This window comes from Hyla sarda, chromosome 1, assembly GCF_029499605.1.
Source record: "Hyla sarda isolate aHylSar1 chromosome 1, aHylSar1.hap1, whole genome shotgun sequence".
Classification (NCBI taxonomy): domain Eukaryota; kingdom Metazoa; phylum Chordata; class Amphibia; order Anura; family Hylidae; genus Hyla; species Hyla sarda.
In genome coordinates this window covers 60,694,186-60,710,074 of record NC_079189.1, presented here as the reverse complement: position 1 = coordinate 60,710,074, position 15,889 = coordinate 60,694,186, and the positions used below count along the sequence as shown (strand labels likewise).

The 15,889-nt window shown below is 43.8% G+C and overlaps 1 protein-coding gene across 1 annotated transcript in view; it reads left to right on the top strand.

Moving 5' to 3' along the window:
- The window catches only part of SLC2A9 (solute carrier family 2 member 9), a 337,817-nt gene that overhangs the window by 178,209 nt on the left and 143,719 nt on the right, over positions 1-15,889 (top strand). Inside the window, exons 8-9 of the mRNA XM_056555146.1 lie at positions 2,928-3,029; positions 4,057-4,132. Of these exons, the coding sequence (XP_056411121.1) occupies positions 2,928-3,029; positions 4,057-4,132 (178 nt within the window). The remainder of the gene's footprint in view (positions 1-2,927; positions 3,030-4,056; positions 4,133-15,889) is intronic.

Here is a 15,889-nt window from a genome sequence, read left to right as displayed (position 1 = left end):
ACTTATCAGCTGCCTTATGCTCCACAGGAAGTTATTTTCTTTTTTAATTTCTTTTTGGTCTGACCACAGTGCTCTCTGCTGTTACCTCTGGCCATGTCACGAACTGTCCAGAGTACAAACGAATTCCCATAGAAAACCTATCCGGCTCTGGACAGTACCTGACATAGACAGAGGTGTCAGCAGAGGGCACTGTGGTCAAACAGAAAGTAAATTAAAAAAGAAAAGAACTTCCTGTGGATCATACAGCAGTTAAGTACTGGAAGGATTAAGATTTTTAAATCAAAGTAATTTACAAATCTGTTAACCTTTCTGGCACAAGTTGATTTAAAAATAATTGTTTTTCACCGAAGTGGGCACTCAATGGGCTCACAATAAGTGAGGACCCCTGTTGCATATTTTCCATTGGGGCATACGCACATTATGTTATGACCCTGGTTAGTTATAAAAGAAACAGTCAATAGCTACTGTTAACAATTCTCAAGACTTTATGTCAATGAAGGAAGCTTCATGTCATCTGTAATCTGCAGTATGTGGTTTTGATGATTTATTGACATCATTTGTGTTCACACCATTACCTAAGATAATACATTAAAAAGGAGTGTGTTTTGGATTGAGGTCACTTGATCATTCAAAGACTAGATAAATTTTACACCGCATTACCATTTTACAATAATAAAAATTGTCTTTTATTTGTGCTTTTCCTCTTAAATATATATACATGCTTCTCCGTCAATTTAGTTACATATAAGGTATTTATTAGTTCAGACCAGGTGGCTTCTTCTGTATCCAATGACTTTAAGATCATGATATAAAATTTTGACAACAACCAATTTCTCATGATCATCCCGTATGAGCTCCCCCACATATCCCAACAAACATGCCTTAGGATCATAAGGAACAACTAAGCCATGTACTCTGGATACCAAAACTATTACCTTGTCACAGATCTATTACCTCGTCTTTACATAGTTGAATGTGCTGACAACAAAATCACACAAAAATTATCAATGGAAATCAAATTTATCAACCTATGGAGGTCTGGATATGGAGTCAAACTCAAAATCTAAGTGGAAAAATACACTACAGGCTGATCCAACTTTCATGTAATGTCCTTAAAACAAGTCAAAATGAGGCAAATGAGTCAAAAAGTAGGTATGACCTCCCTACAACGCCTGGGTATGCTCATGATCAGGTGGTGAATGGTCTCTGCAAGGATGTCCTCCCAGACCTGGACTAAAGCATCCACCAACTCCTGGACAGTCTGTGGTGCATCGTGGCGTTGATGGATGGAGCGAGACATGATGTCCCAGATGTGCCCAATCGGATTCAGGTCTTGGGAACAGGTGGGCCAGTCCATAGCATCAATGCCTTCCTCTTGCAGGAACTGCTGACTCACTCCAGCCACATGAGGTCTAGCACTGTCTTGCATTAGGAGGAACCCAAGGCCAACCGCACCAGCATATGGTCTCACAAGGGGTCTGAGGATCTCGGTACTTAATGGCAGTCAGGCTACCTCTGGCAAGCACATGGAGAGCTTTGCGGCCCCCCAAAGAAATGCCACCCAACACCATTACTGACACACTGCCAAACCGGTCCTGCTGGAGGTTGTTCCAGGCAGCGGAACATTCTCCATGGCATCTCCAGACTCTGTCACATCTGTCACATGTGCTCAGTGTTAACCTGCTTTCATCTCTGAAGAGCACAGGGCACCAGTGGTGAATTTGCCAATCTTGGTGTTCTCTGGCAAATGCCAAACATCCTGCACGGTGTTGGGCTGTAAGCACAACCCCCACCTGTGGACATTGGGCCCTCATATCACCCTCATGGAGTCTGTTTTTGACCGTTTGAGTGGACACATGCACATTTGTGAAGTAAAATGAAGAAAGAGAGGTCCGCTCCTAGTGAAATATTGCGGGCTATAGCACTAAGGCGGATAAAAATAATACACCTTACCGTGTGGTGTTGTACTGAGAGTGCAACACCTTTGATGGCATGTAGACTCGCTGAGCCGATGATAGGTGGCAGCCTCGGCGTCCTTTCCCCGTGACTCTTCAGTCCGGTTGAAAAATTGATGTAAGGATAAAATATGTGGACAATCCGGACGGCGCCTTCCTTAGGGATTTTCTTCAATCTCTAAGGAAGGCACCATCCGGATTGTCCACATATTTTATCCTTACCTCAACATGCACATTTGTGGCCTGCTGGAGGTCATTTTGCAGGGCTATGGCAGTGCTCCTCCTGCTCCTCCTTGCACAAAGGCCGAGGTAGCGGTCCTGCTGCTGGGTTGTTGCCCTCCTACGGCCTCCTCCACGTCTCCTGATGTACTGGCCTGTCTCCTGGTAGCACCTCCATGCTCTGGACACTAGGCTGACAGGCACAGCAAACCTTCCCACAGCTCGCATTGATGTGCCATCCTGGATGAGCTGCACTACCTGAGCTACTTGTGTGGGTTGTAGACTCCGTCTCATGCTACCACTAGAGTGAAAGCACCGCCAGCATTCCAAAGTGACCAAAACATCGGCCAGGAAGCATAGGAACTGAGACATGGTCTGTGGTCACAATCTGCAGAACCACTCCTTTATTCCACTCCTTGCTAATTGCCTATAATTTTCACCTGTTGTCTGTTCCATTTGCACAACAGCATGTGAAATTGATTGTCAATCAGTGTTGCTTCCTGAGTGGACAGTGTGATTTCACAGAAGTGTGATTGACTTGGAGTTGACATTGTGTTGTTTAAGTGTTCCCTTTATTTTTTTGAGCAGTGTATTTCACCTTAGATAAATGTGAAATAGCATATCCGCTCAGATTCCATGCTAGGCCATGCCCCCTGAATATCGAAATTTGTGATATCAATATTAAAGATTTTATTCTTTATGTTTTGTATAAAATGCTATTTTATCATGTACATCTGTTTTGTATATCCCCAGGGAATGACAGTGGAAAAACTTGGAAGAAGAGTTCTTCTTATTGGTGGTTTTGGGTTGATGACGATATTTTTTGGAATACTAACTATATCACTAACTTTTCAGGTAAGAAGTTTATGTATATATTAATAAAGTATAAAATTCTATATGGCTAATTTTTCACAATATTTTTCTATTTCTGGACTGCAACATTCAGCTAGACCTACAGTATACTTTTCCATTACATGTAAGAGTAACAACATATTTAATTATTTTGAACCCAGTATTCCTGAGGGTCCTTTATGATGTCCATTCAGAACTTATTTCTTAAAGGAGATATATCATGGGGGGAAAACTATTCCCCTATCCAAAGAATAGGGGGCAAGTTTTAGATTGCAGAGGGCCTGATCACTGGGACCCCCCGCGATCTCCTGTAGGGGGCCCCAGCTCTCCCTAGGATCATGACGCATCACTCCCAGGTAAAGCCGAGACCCCATACAGGAGATCGCTGGGGGTTCCAGCGGTCGGACCCCCCACGATCTAAAACTTATCCCCTACTAAACTGACCTGCAAGAATGGTACCAAAAAAATTCAAATCCAAAGTCTGGATGCCACCAAACACATGATATGTTGGCCGATCATGCCAAAAAGGGGGGAGAGTGGGACATGATCTAATGTGTATAGCTTCATCAGTAATGTGCTCAGAATATAGGCAGAAAAAAATAAAAATCTTGGCAGCACTTTTGACAGGGTAGTGGATTAAAAGAACCACAGTCCAGGAACGAAGTACACCTACGACTGCAAAGAATACATGTTTGTGACACAAACTATAAGATTGTGACAAAACTGTACTTCCATGATACTTTTTCGTAAGGCACAAAATATCTTAAAACATTTTCTAGAAAATTAGATCTTCTATTAACTAACACTATTTGGTGGCACACTATATTATTTAGTGCCCTTCATTGTTATCTTGTAAAAATGTACACTTGTTTTGGAGTTTAGATCCAAATAAAAAAAAGTGCTGGATTATCAGAATTTTGAAATTCCATGTCCAAAAGTAACCCAATTTTAGTTCACTTTGTATCTGTTGTAGTATAATGTATTGTTATTTTTCAAAAATCCATAAAAATGATATTTGATTTATTGATAGGACCGCGCACCATGGATACCGTACATTAGCATTGTGTGCATTCTGGGTGTAATTGCATCATTCTGCATCGGACCAGGTAGAACATTTCTGCTGATGGCAGCATATTTTTTATTCTGTTAGGTATGACAGTTCATTGTGTTTGGCACGTGTTTTCTTTGACAGCATTTAATTTTACAAAGCTGAAAAAGACCCAAAGCTTTACTAATGTCAATTTGTTGCTAGGAATTGAGAACATATTTAATTAAGATAATTAGTTGAATTCACATTTACAATTTACTCTTCTCACCGAGTGTCTGGAAATGAATAGATGTTCACTGAACACACAGTATGTTTATAATTGAATTGTGGAGAAAATTGATTTTAATTCTCTCTAGAATTCAGATGAGAATTTCTGTTATGGTCTATAAATATTTTTGTACCTAAATATGTGAATTACTACAGTTACTAAATTACTAACTAGGGGTGGTCCTTTTAAAGAAACAAATCAATCGGGGGGGGGGGGGGGGAGTAAAAATTCCCAACAGTTAGCAATCCCACAGACCTAGTGTCCCAAAAAGAAAGGGTGCATCAATGAAAATCATACAAAAATATATGCACAAAATAAGATCTGTACCACCCGCACAGGTCTAAATGCCATATAGGATCAAATAAAAAAAAGGTTAAAAAACACTAATGATAGTTATACCTTGGAACCTGGCAGGTTTCTCTTACTTGGATGCTGTGTGGGTTCATCAGGGAGAGGAATAGATCAGATACACAGAATATATGTGTGTATTGATAACTTAGGGACAGCACATGACCATATCTAAGGGTAAGTAAGTATTGGTAGGTAGAATATGGGTAATAAAGAAGTGTCTAATGGAGTCAGCAAGAATATACAGCACATAAGCAAATTCAAATATACTGAAAGAGCCCAAAATAATCAAGTATTTTATCATATGTTATTAACTGGTCCTCAGCATGGCACACCCTCTTATTTGTGGTCTCCTGCATGGCTCCACATCCCATTTCTAGTTCACTGCAATTTCATTGCTGGCCCCTAGCAGGACTTCCTGTCTCATTCCTAGTCCCAAACATGGCTCCACATCTCATAACCCCATCTCATTCCATGTCTCATCTATGGTGCCCATCCCAATCCTGGTCCTAGCATGGCTCCCCTCCCACCTCTAGTACCTAGCAGGACTCCTTATCTTATCCCTAGTCTACAGCATGGCTTCCTGTTTTATTCCTGGTCCCTATTACAGCTTCCCATCTCATTCCTGGTCCCATGCATGGCTCTCATTTTTATTTCTGTTTACCATCATGGCCCATTATTTTTTTATTTAATGATATATTTGTTCAGTTGGCAAACTTATGGACACAATTTTGCTGTGACTTATTCATACAAATTGCCAGCATGTGATACTATATTTCCTCTGCAGTGGCCATTTATTGAGTGTTTTCCTTTAAAGGGGTACTCCAGTGCTTACACATCTTATGCCCTATCCAAAGGATAGGGGATAAGATGCCTGTTCGCGGGAATCCCGCAGCTGGGGACCCCCCGGATCATGCATGCCGCACCCCGTTTGTAATCAGTCCCCGGAGCATGATTACAAATGGGGTGCCCTGTGCATGATCCCCGGGGTCCCCAGCTGCGGGACTCCCGCGATCAGGCATCTTATCCCCTATCCTTTGGATAGGGGATAAGATGTGTAAGATGTGTAAGAAATTTAATTCATCAGGATGGACATGGTGAAATGCATGAAAATGTTAAATAGCTTAAAGGGTTTCTCCACCGGCCCAGCATCCGGAACATTTTGTTCCAAATGCTGGGTGCCGGTTGCAGGGGTCGTGACGTCACGGCCACACCCCTTGTGACGTCACGTACACCCCCTCAATGCAAGTCTATGGGAGGGGGCAAGGCAGCTGCCACGCCCCCTCCCATAGACTTGCAATGAGGGGGTGTGACGCAACATCACAAGGGGTGTGGCCGTGACATCACGACCCCCGCAGCCCACACCCAGCGTTTGAAACAAAATGTTCTGGATGCTGGGCAAGTGGAGTACCCCTTTAAGGTGTTACTGTCAAAAATCAACTTTTCACATGAATGGAGGGGGCATGGCGTGACGCCCCATCCACGGCCTCCCGAACCCAGCGTTCTGAGCGTAATGTTCAGAATGGCAGGTGTCTGCACCGAGATCACAAGGGGGGTGGGGGGGGGGCAGTGGCCGGACACCCCCCTCCACGTTTAGACATCTTGTCCCCTATCCAAAGGATAAGATGTTTGATGTCCCCTTTAAGCGGCTGCCTTTTTAGATGAACACCTTACTCATTTCGTCATTATAATTTTGTAATCTTTTTTTCCCACTAATGCCTTTATCATAATACAATCCGATAAAGCTATCTGCAAAACTGTACATTAATCCTATAGAGTACTAATAAAATTTGGGTCATTAGACCTGCGGTTGGCCAGGGAATTGCGGCCACAATACGGATGCAGAAATGCGACCACATTACCCTCCTCTGAAACAAAGTCACATCACCCATAGCAATATTTTCTAAGAGAAGCATCCAGGGATTGAAGAGTTAAGGCGTTCTATGTTTTCTCTAGTGATAATACGATGGATTAGTCTGAGTCTGTGGGACTACTTTATACTGAAGATTAAAAAAAAATGCCTGTGTTATTTTTATCTCCGTGGTTAGGCGGTCATAGAGTAAGATTAGGACAAAGATTAACATATTTTGTGTGTAAGGAACCCTGTGCCTCTTTGAGAGGACACATGCAGCAAAAGTTCAGTGTAATGCACAGTCATTACAAGGGAAGGCAGCGTCATTTACAGCGCACGTGTCATATGTCCATTGTGCACCATTACGATACTTTCAGACTATTGTTGATTTTAATACATTTTATATATTCTGCTGATTGAGGCCCATAGATTCTGAATCAACAGAGTGGGATTTATTATTGAGGTGCATTCCTATAGAGTAGTGTTGCTCGCGAATATTCGCAATTCAAATTTTATTTGCGAATATCGCATATTCGCGAATTCTTTTTTCACAGTATACATCATTTTTTTTCACAGTACACATCACAGTGATCATCCCACTCTGCTTCCAGCTTGTGTGGTGTAAAGAAGGCTCTAATACTACTGTATGAGACTGGTGTGAGAATTTCTGCATATGCTAATTTTTGCATATGCTAATTTTTGTATATGCTAATTTTTGCATATGCATATTTTCACATATGTGAATTTTCGCATATGCGAAAATAAAATGTGAATATTACGAATATGCGAATTTAGCGAATATATGATGAATATTTGTCCATATATTCGCAAAATATCGCGAATTCAAATATGGCCTATGCCGCTCAACACTACTATAGAGTACTATACGCTGACAGACCATTTATTTTCATATAGACTATGTAATCCTTCCGATTCCCTGTGGTGATGTTGCAAGGGAATCAACAATTTTCTCCTGATTGCTAGGAGTCTCAGCAGTGGGATTCCATTTTAACAGGGGACCCTTCTTACAAAAGAAAGCACTGTCTAGGGAGGGAGTGTGTCGACAAAATTATCTATTTGTTGAATTGAGTAAAAAAAATGTTATGGTAGATTTTATGTTTTATGTAATTATCTGTATATACACTTTTTTTTCATTCCTGAAATTGTGCAGATTTGCCACTGACCACTATGCCTTACAACAAGCTGACCCTTTTTGTTCTCTGGAGAATACTGTGTGTAGAGTCAAAAGTGTACCCTGTGACATGCCTTTTGCCTGTAAGAGCTGATGTGGTGGCACAGTACAGTAGGTGTTACCCCGTGCTCCTGCTGTCCTGTCAGGCAGACTCCTTCAGTGTCTCCAAGGCCCCCTGCACTTGTTTCCCCATTGTAAATATGTTCTACCATGTAAAGTGTTATAAAATGTAATGTTGCTTTATTCAAGGGTTGTACCTTGTGATATATCATGTGATTGTTACCCAGGAGGTACCAGTAACCAGGTTATCCCAAGAGTGACCTATGGGCTCCCTGCTAGTCCTAGAAGCCCTGGGTGGAGCTTCTCTCTCTTTGAGCTCTGCACTTCTGCTAAGCTGAGGTCAAGTGCAGTTGTGCCTAGTTTGTGTGTCCAGAGTGTTGGAGACCTCAAAGTCCAGTCCTGCAGCCACCATCAAGTCAAGTAAGCTAAAGTCACAGCTTTATGAGTCAAGTCAAGTCAGTTCCTGTCATCTGTCAAGTCTGCGTGGTCTGCATTCAATTGCCCAGTCTTACTACAAGTCCCAGCAAGCCCTTAAGGTCTCTGTGTCACTGGTCACCTCCTTGGGCCCTGGCAGAACTGTATAGACATTTACCAACTGTCTATCCTCAGTAAAGCTACCGTTCGTAACTTGGCGTTGGAGTCTTTATTGCCCCTGTGCCTGGCCCAGGATCCAGCGGTATACCTTCAGGTAGTTATAGGCTAAACCACGCCCTGGCATCATGAATACAAGGGATTAATGCCATCTTCCCCTAGGGTAAAAACATCTGCCCTGCACCACACACCCCGCCACCACACTGACAGGGAGAAACTTATCACTAAAAGACAGGCTGAAGCTGCATCTCAAAGGAAGCTGGTGCACCGAAACATTTAGAGGGGGGCAAAGTTTTGGTTTTAAGGTTGTTGCCACTGCGCTATTAAACCATACTGAGTACTGCAGACTCATTTGGTATAGACTATATACATTGAAAAGGGAAATATCCCAATCTGTGAAAGCAAAAATATGAAAGCACAGTGACGTTACTTTTTAATATTCACATTGGTCACCATATATTTTTATTTTAATATAAATATATAATAAAAGTTAAGTTTTATAGGGAAGGTCTAAGACGGGGATTTAGTGTCCTGGGCTTTATGGTCTTGGGTTTTTGTGAATTGATTTGCATCTCAAAGGGACACACTGAGAATCTGCAGAATGAGCTAGGGGCAGAAGTTCTATGTCACTTTTACATGTCGTATCACTTGCTTTACTTATTAGAATTACTTATTAGGTATTAGAACAGTTGAGGTGCAATGATAAGGCAACAACCCCATGACTCTGCAAAGCCGGAGGCATTATGGGAAATTTAGGCTGCAGTAGAAATGACATATCAGAGGAAAAATAGGAATTGAGATGACAGACAACCCGTAGAAGACAAGCTTTTACATTATTCTTTCATAATGGATGCATCGTATCTAAATTTCTTATTTAACCATAGAGTTCAATTGAAAGAGCCACACAAAAACGCAGTCACATCTCCATGGGTTTCAATGAGTAAAAGTGCTCACAGACAACCACTGTGGCTCACCAAATAAATTTCAAACTGCTGTTATTATTTTCCAGTGAATCCTCTTATTTGGCTATAGAAAGTAGAAGTTTTGTTTAAAAATGATTTACATGTTAATGCCCGTCCTCCTATCCCGTCCTCCTATCCCGTCCTCCTATCTCGACCTCCTATCCTGTCCTCATTTCCCAACCCCATATCCCCTCCTCATATCCCAACCTCATATCCTGTCCTCATATCCTGTCCTCATATCTTGACCTCCTATCTTGACCTCATATCCCGTCTTCATGTCCTGTCTTCATATCCCATCCTCATATCTCAACCTAATTTCCCATCCTCCTATCTTGACCACATATCCCGTCCTCCTATCTCGACCTCGTATCCCTTCCTCACATCCTGTCTTCATATCCCGACCTCACATCCCATCTTCATTTCACAACCTCATATCCCATCCTTATGTCCCATCCTCATATCCTGTCCTCAGGTGGGACTGATTTGTGATGAAGATATTGTAAGCTGAAAATAGAAGGTGACATGGCTTTGTGGGACTGGGCGTGATTTGCAAGCCAGACCAACGCACAAAAAGGTAGAGAATAAAAGGGGTGGGGCTTAAACAGTGGGCGTGTCTTTGTTATATGGTGTGTGGCTTGCAAGCCGGATTGACACATTCACCAGGAGATGCATAGCGGAGCTTGCGGAGTAAGGTACTGGAAGTCCCATATACTTGCATGGGACTTGAAACAAGAACCCATCTTTTATATAAGGGTGTAGGTAAGGGTTAATTTTACTATCATATCTTTTTATTTGACATATAAGTAATATGTGTACCAGGTTTTATTGAAATATCTCCAGCCGTAGGGAAGTTATGTGAGAACATACATTTCCCATTGATTTGCATGGGACTTTAAACAAAAACTCCAACCCTCACAAATGGGGTAGTTAAGGGTTAAATTAACTATCCTATATTTTAAGTGGACATATAAGTAACATGTGACCAAGTATTATCAAATTATCTCCAGCCATTTAGTAGTTATGCAGTAACATATATTTCCCATAGACTTGTATGGGACTTTAAACAAAAACCCCGACCCTGGAAAATGGGAGTGATTAAGGGTTACATTACCTATCCGATGTTTGTTGTTGACATATAAGTAACATGTGTGCCAAGTTTCATGTTAATATCTTTAGCCGTTTGGATGTGATGCTGGAACATACACACATACATACATATACGCATACACACTTACATACACACACACATTGAGTTCTATATATATAGATCTACAGCTCTTTTTTTGCTTACAAAAATCACACAAAAAGTCACATTAGCACCTAAGCAAATTTTTGTGTGACTTTTGGCTCTAAGCAAAAAGCTACAAAAGAGCGTAGGAAAGTACATTTTATTTTTAACTTTGCAGTGGATAGAGATTTATCAAGTGCGAAAGTCGCACAGAAAGTCGCAAGCCCTCCAAAACAGCGTAAATGTGAGCCAGCCAGGAGCTGGCAGCCGCGATCACAGCTCCAACAAGAAATATGATATAACAACTCTACAAAGGAGCCCGGGATGGCATCACTCTGCAGCCACCCAGGCTCCGTCTGATTCTATCCCGGGGACACTGATTTACATCCCCCCATTTTTTCCCACTCGACCACGCTGCACATCTCCCATCTGTCTGCTACTTGTTACAAGACTACAACTCCCAGCATGCCCTTACAGTGAGTGGCATGTTGGGAGTTGTAGTCTTGTAGCAGGTAGCGGGCGGGAGATGTGCGGCGCGGGCGGGAGACAAGGAGGGGGTGTAAAACAGTGTCACCGTTATTAAGTTAGGATAGCGGGGTTAGAATCAGACTGGACGGCTGCAGAGTGATGCCAGCCCGGGCTCCTTTTAATATACCTCGGCGCTGCAGAGTTTCTATATCCCCTACTATAATTTCATATTTCCCTCTGGGTCCTGTGATTGGCCAGGACCGAGCAGCCAATTACAGGACCCCGCGGGAAATTTGATCTGACAGTAAGGACTAAAAACTCTGCGGCTCCGTTATATGTTAAAAGGAGCTCGGGCTGGCATCACTCTGCAGCCGCCTAGGACTCCCACAGCCGGACGGGGAGATGTGCAGGAGCCGTCCCTGCCATCCTTCAGCCAGGGCCGTTTGAAGGAATTTGGGGGCCCCAATCAAAATAGACATGGAGGCCCCCCCCCTCCACACCTTACACACGCAAAGCCTGTATGCAGGATATATACCATATAAGTGATTATATACAGGACCATATAGTGATTATATAGGACCATATAGAGGTATATACCAGCTGTACACAGGTTATATACCCCATATAAATGATTACAGCTACATGAAGGAACTCACAGGTCACGTCTTTTCTGATCAGCGTCATCCTCTTTCCTTTTCTTCCCCGTCCGACTCAGACCGCCATGATGTCTCCTTCCAGCCAAAACTTCATCTATCTTCATCTGCAGAACAAACATCTTAGACTCCGCATTTTTCCAGTGCTCTCCTTAACACTACACAATCTCCTCATCTATAGGCCTGTAATAATGCCCCCCTTGGTGTCTCACTCAGTAACAGAGCAGGTTGCCAGATATGTAAGTAGGTCACCATTCCCCAACCATAGTGCCTCCAGCTGTTGCAAATCTACATCGCACATACAACCTCTTTATTTCAGGGCATGCTGGGAGTCATAGTTTTGTACCCTGGTTGGGAAACACTGATGTAGGTAGTTAGGTAGCCAGGTACAAAGCTAGTAGGGCTGCACGAAACTGTGCGATTGCGATTATGGACCCAGATTAACCCCCCCAGTAGGCAGGTAGTAGCCCCATATTAGAACCCCCCAGTTGACAGGTAGTAGCCCCATATTAGAACCCCCCAGTAGGCAGGTAGTACCCCAGATTAACCCCCTCCCCCTGTAGGCATGTAGTACCCCCAGATTAACCCCCTTCCCCTAGTAGGCAGGTAGTACCCCCAGATTAACCCTATACCCCCAGCAGGCATGTAGTACCCCCAGATTAACCCCCTCACCCAAGTAGGCAGGTAGTACCCCGTTTTAACCCCCTCCGCCCAGTAGGCAGATAGTACCCCCCAGATTAACCCCCTCCCCCCAGCAGGCATGTAGTACACCAAGATTAACCCCCTCCCCCCCAGTAGGCAGGTAGTACCCCCAGTACCCCAGGAGGGGGTTAATCTGGGGGTACTACATCCCACTGGGGGAAGAGGGGGTTAATCTGGGGGTATTACCTTCCTACTGGGGGGGAGGGGTAAATCTGGGGGTACTACCTGCCTACTGGGGGGCCCAGATTAACCCCCTCCCCCCAGTAGGCAGGTAGTATGCTCAGATTAACCCCCTCCCCCAGTAGGAAGGTAGTATCCCCAGATTACCCCCCCAGTAGGAAGGTAGTACCCCAGATTAACCCCCTCCCCCTGACCCTGTAGGCAGGTAGATAGTAGTTCTAGTACCCATAAGAATTGAGTGCAGAACCTTGCAATCACATTCACTCACTGTCAGAGTCAGAGAGGTGGCACAACTAACGCCGCACGCAGTCATGTTGTCAGTTCGCACACCGTCACGTCAGGATGCCGGCCCTTGAATTCTGGGACTCAGCGTGACGTCATGTCTGACATGGTGAGCCGCGCGGGCCGACGGATGGTGAGCCGGAGCGAGGCACAAAAAGGAGCCTGAGGCAGCGGCTTCAGTCTCTGCCTCCCGCTCCAGGCAGGCTCTCGCACTGCTGGCCCGGCAGGCCGACAGTGCGAGCTGCCTGCTGAACCGGGATAGCGCAAGAGGACAGGCAAACACTGGCTCTATTTGGGGGCCACAGGCCAGCTCGGGGGCCCAAGCAATTGCTTGGTTTGTCTGTCCTGTTGCGACGGGCCTGCCCTCAACACTGCGGTACATGCTGAGAGATGGCAGGGACGGTTCCTGCACATGTCCCGGGCGGCTGCAGAGTTATGTCAGCCCGGGCTCCTTACCACGGCGCCGCAGACTTTACTGTAATTTCAAATTCCAGCCGGGTTCCGTGTCTTGGGACTTGGGAAATATGAAATTACAGTGATTTTCTTATCACCCCCAGCCAGGGAGCCAAGCGCATTGCCAATTGCTTCCCTGGCTTGCACAACTACAACTCCCAGCATGCCCTTACTGTAAGGGCATGCTGGGAGTTGTACTTGTGGGGCGGGTGACAAGCTTGTCACCTGCCCTCTGCTGCACAACTACAACTCCCAGCATGCCCTTGCTGTAAGAGCATGCTAGGAGTTGTAGTAATGCAGCGAGGGCGGGTGACAAGCTTGTCACCTGCCTCCTGCTGCACAACTACAACTCCCAGAAGGCCCTTACTGTAAGGCCATGCTGGGAGTTGTAGGGGGGAGGGGCGGGTGACAAGCTTGTCACCCGCCCTCTTACACACAACTACAACTCTCAGCATGTCCTTACTGTAAGGGCATGCTGGGAGTTGTAGTCGTGCAGCGGGGGATAGGTGACACACCCCATCACGCACCACATCACTATAACTCCCAGCATGTCCTTACTGTAAGGGCATGCTGGGAATTGTAGTCGTGCGGTACGGGAGATGCGCGGGCGGGTGACAATAAATGTATTAACATATTTTTCTTGTTTTTTCTTTCTTCTCATTTCAGATCCGTGTATCCTGTGGACTTCTTCGGATTTGGTGGACTGCGTCGATGACCAGCATTTTTTCTTTCTTTCTGTTTAATGTTAATAAAATGGTTAAGGAGGGCTTGTGGGGGAGTTTATTTTTTGGAATAATTTTTTTAAAATGTGTTGGGTTTATTTTTTTTATTTACTTGACAGGCTTAGTAATGGACGCTGTCTTATAGACAGAGTCCATTGCTAAGCCGGGCTTAGCGTTAGCCACAAAAACAGCTAGCGCTAACCCCCAATTATTACCCCGCTACCCACCACCACAGGGGTGCCGGGAAGAGCCGGTACAACAGGCCCGGAGCATCAAAAATGGCACTCCTGAGCCTAGGCGGTAACAGGCTGCCATTATGTAGGCTGGGAAGGGCCAGTAACAATGGTCTTCCCCACCCTGATAATGTCAGGCTGTTGCTGCTTGGTTAGTATTTGGCTGAAAAAAATAGGGGGAACCCATGCATTTTTTTTTATGTTTAATTATTTATGCAAAAAAAAAAGCATAAGGTTCTCCCTATTTTTCTTCTCAGTCAAATACCAACCAAGCAGCAACAGCCTGACGTTACCAGGGTGGGCGAGGACCATTGTTACTGGCCCTCCCCTGCCTAAATAACACCAGCCTGTTACCGCCTAGGCCCAGGAGTGCCATTTTTAACACTCCCGGCCTGTTGGTACCAGCTCCTCCCGGCACCCCTGTGGCGGTGAGTGTTGGGGTAATAGTTGGGGGTTAGCGCTAGCTGTTTTTGTGGCTAACGCTAAGCCCGGCTTAATAATGGACTCCCTCTATAAGACAGCTTCCACTACAAAGCCTGTCAAAAAAAAAATGATTAAAAAAAAACTCTCCCCCACAAGCCCTAGTTAACCATTTTATTAACATTAAACCATAAAAACACTGGTCACTGTACTCCTCCGAATCTAAAGTAATCCACAGAATACATGGATCTGAAACGAGAAGGGAAAAAAAGGTGGTAAAAAAAAATGCAATAAACACACACACACACACACACATATATATATATATATATATATATATATATATATCATTTTTTTCAAAGCTGAAAATTGGTGTTCTGAAGTCATTTATTGGTTTTTGCTTATGTGTGCTAGAAAAATGGTATTCAAAAGGGATTTATTAGTTTTTGCTTATGTAAGCCAAATTTATCAACCCCCTGTGATAGTATAATAAATGTGTCACACATAAGCAAAACCAAAAGCAAGAAAAAAATGCCTACAGAACTCACTTACCAAAGCAACGATGAAAAATGTCCCGATTGAGTTATATATATATATATATATATATATATATATTTACGCAGATTAAGAACTTTTTTCATGCATTTCTCCCTCCCTAAAGACGGCAAAGCTACTTTGTTGTATTTATTGTAGCCATTTCTCTCATGAGAATTTCTTTCATGCCTGATTTTTATGGTTGCATAAGGTCAAAACATGCATTATATTATAAATTGTATTATATACTGTGCCTAGATTATAAGGTGAATTTCAAGCAGGCGTAAAGTATGCTGCATAGTTTATGCATGGTATAGTCCAAGCGGCAGGGAGAAACAATGCCATATATTACATCTGATCAATGCACAAGACAGTAGAAAGTGAAGCCACTGTCTACCATCCTAGTGCCCCCTTGTCTTCTCCATCTACATTGTGAAGGATTTAAAAGACCCTTTGTTTGCCATCAACTATTGGTGGCATATGTGGCACTTCAATTTTATTAGCCCGCACTAACTGTTGAGGAGGGTTTACAGCATGGGGGGGCCGGGGAGAACAGCTGCATTGTGGTTCTAATACTGCACTTGCATATCCTGGAAAATTCCCTTAAACATACAGGCCAATTATCATCTCCAACCCAGTGAGGCCCACAGCTTATCCCCTTCACCCT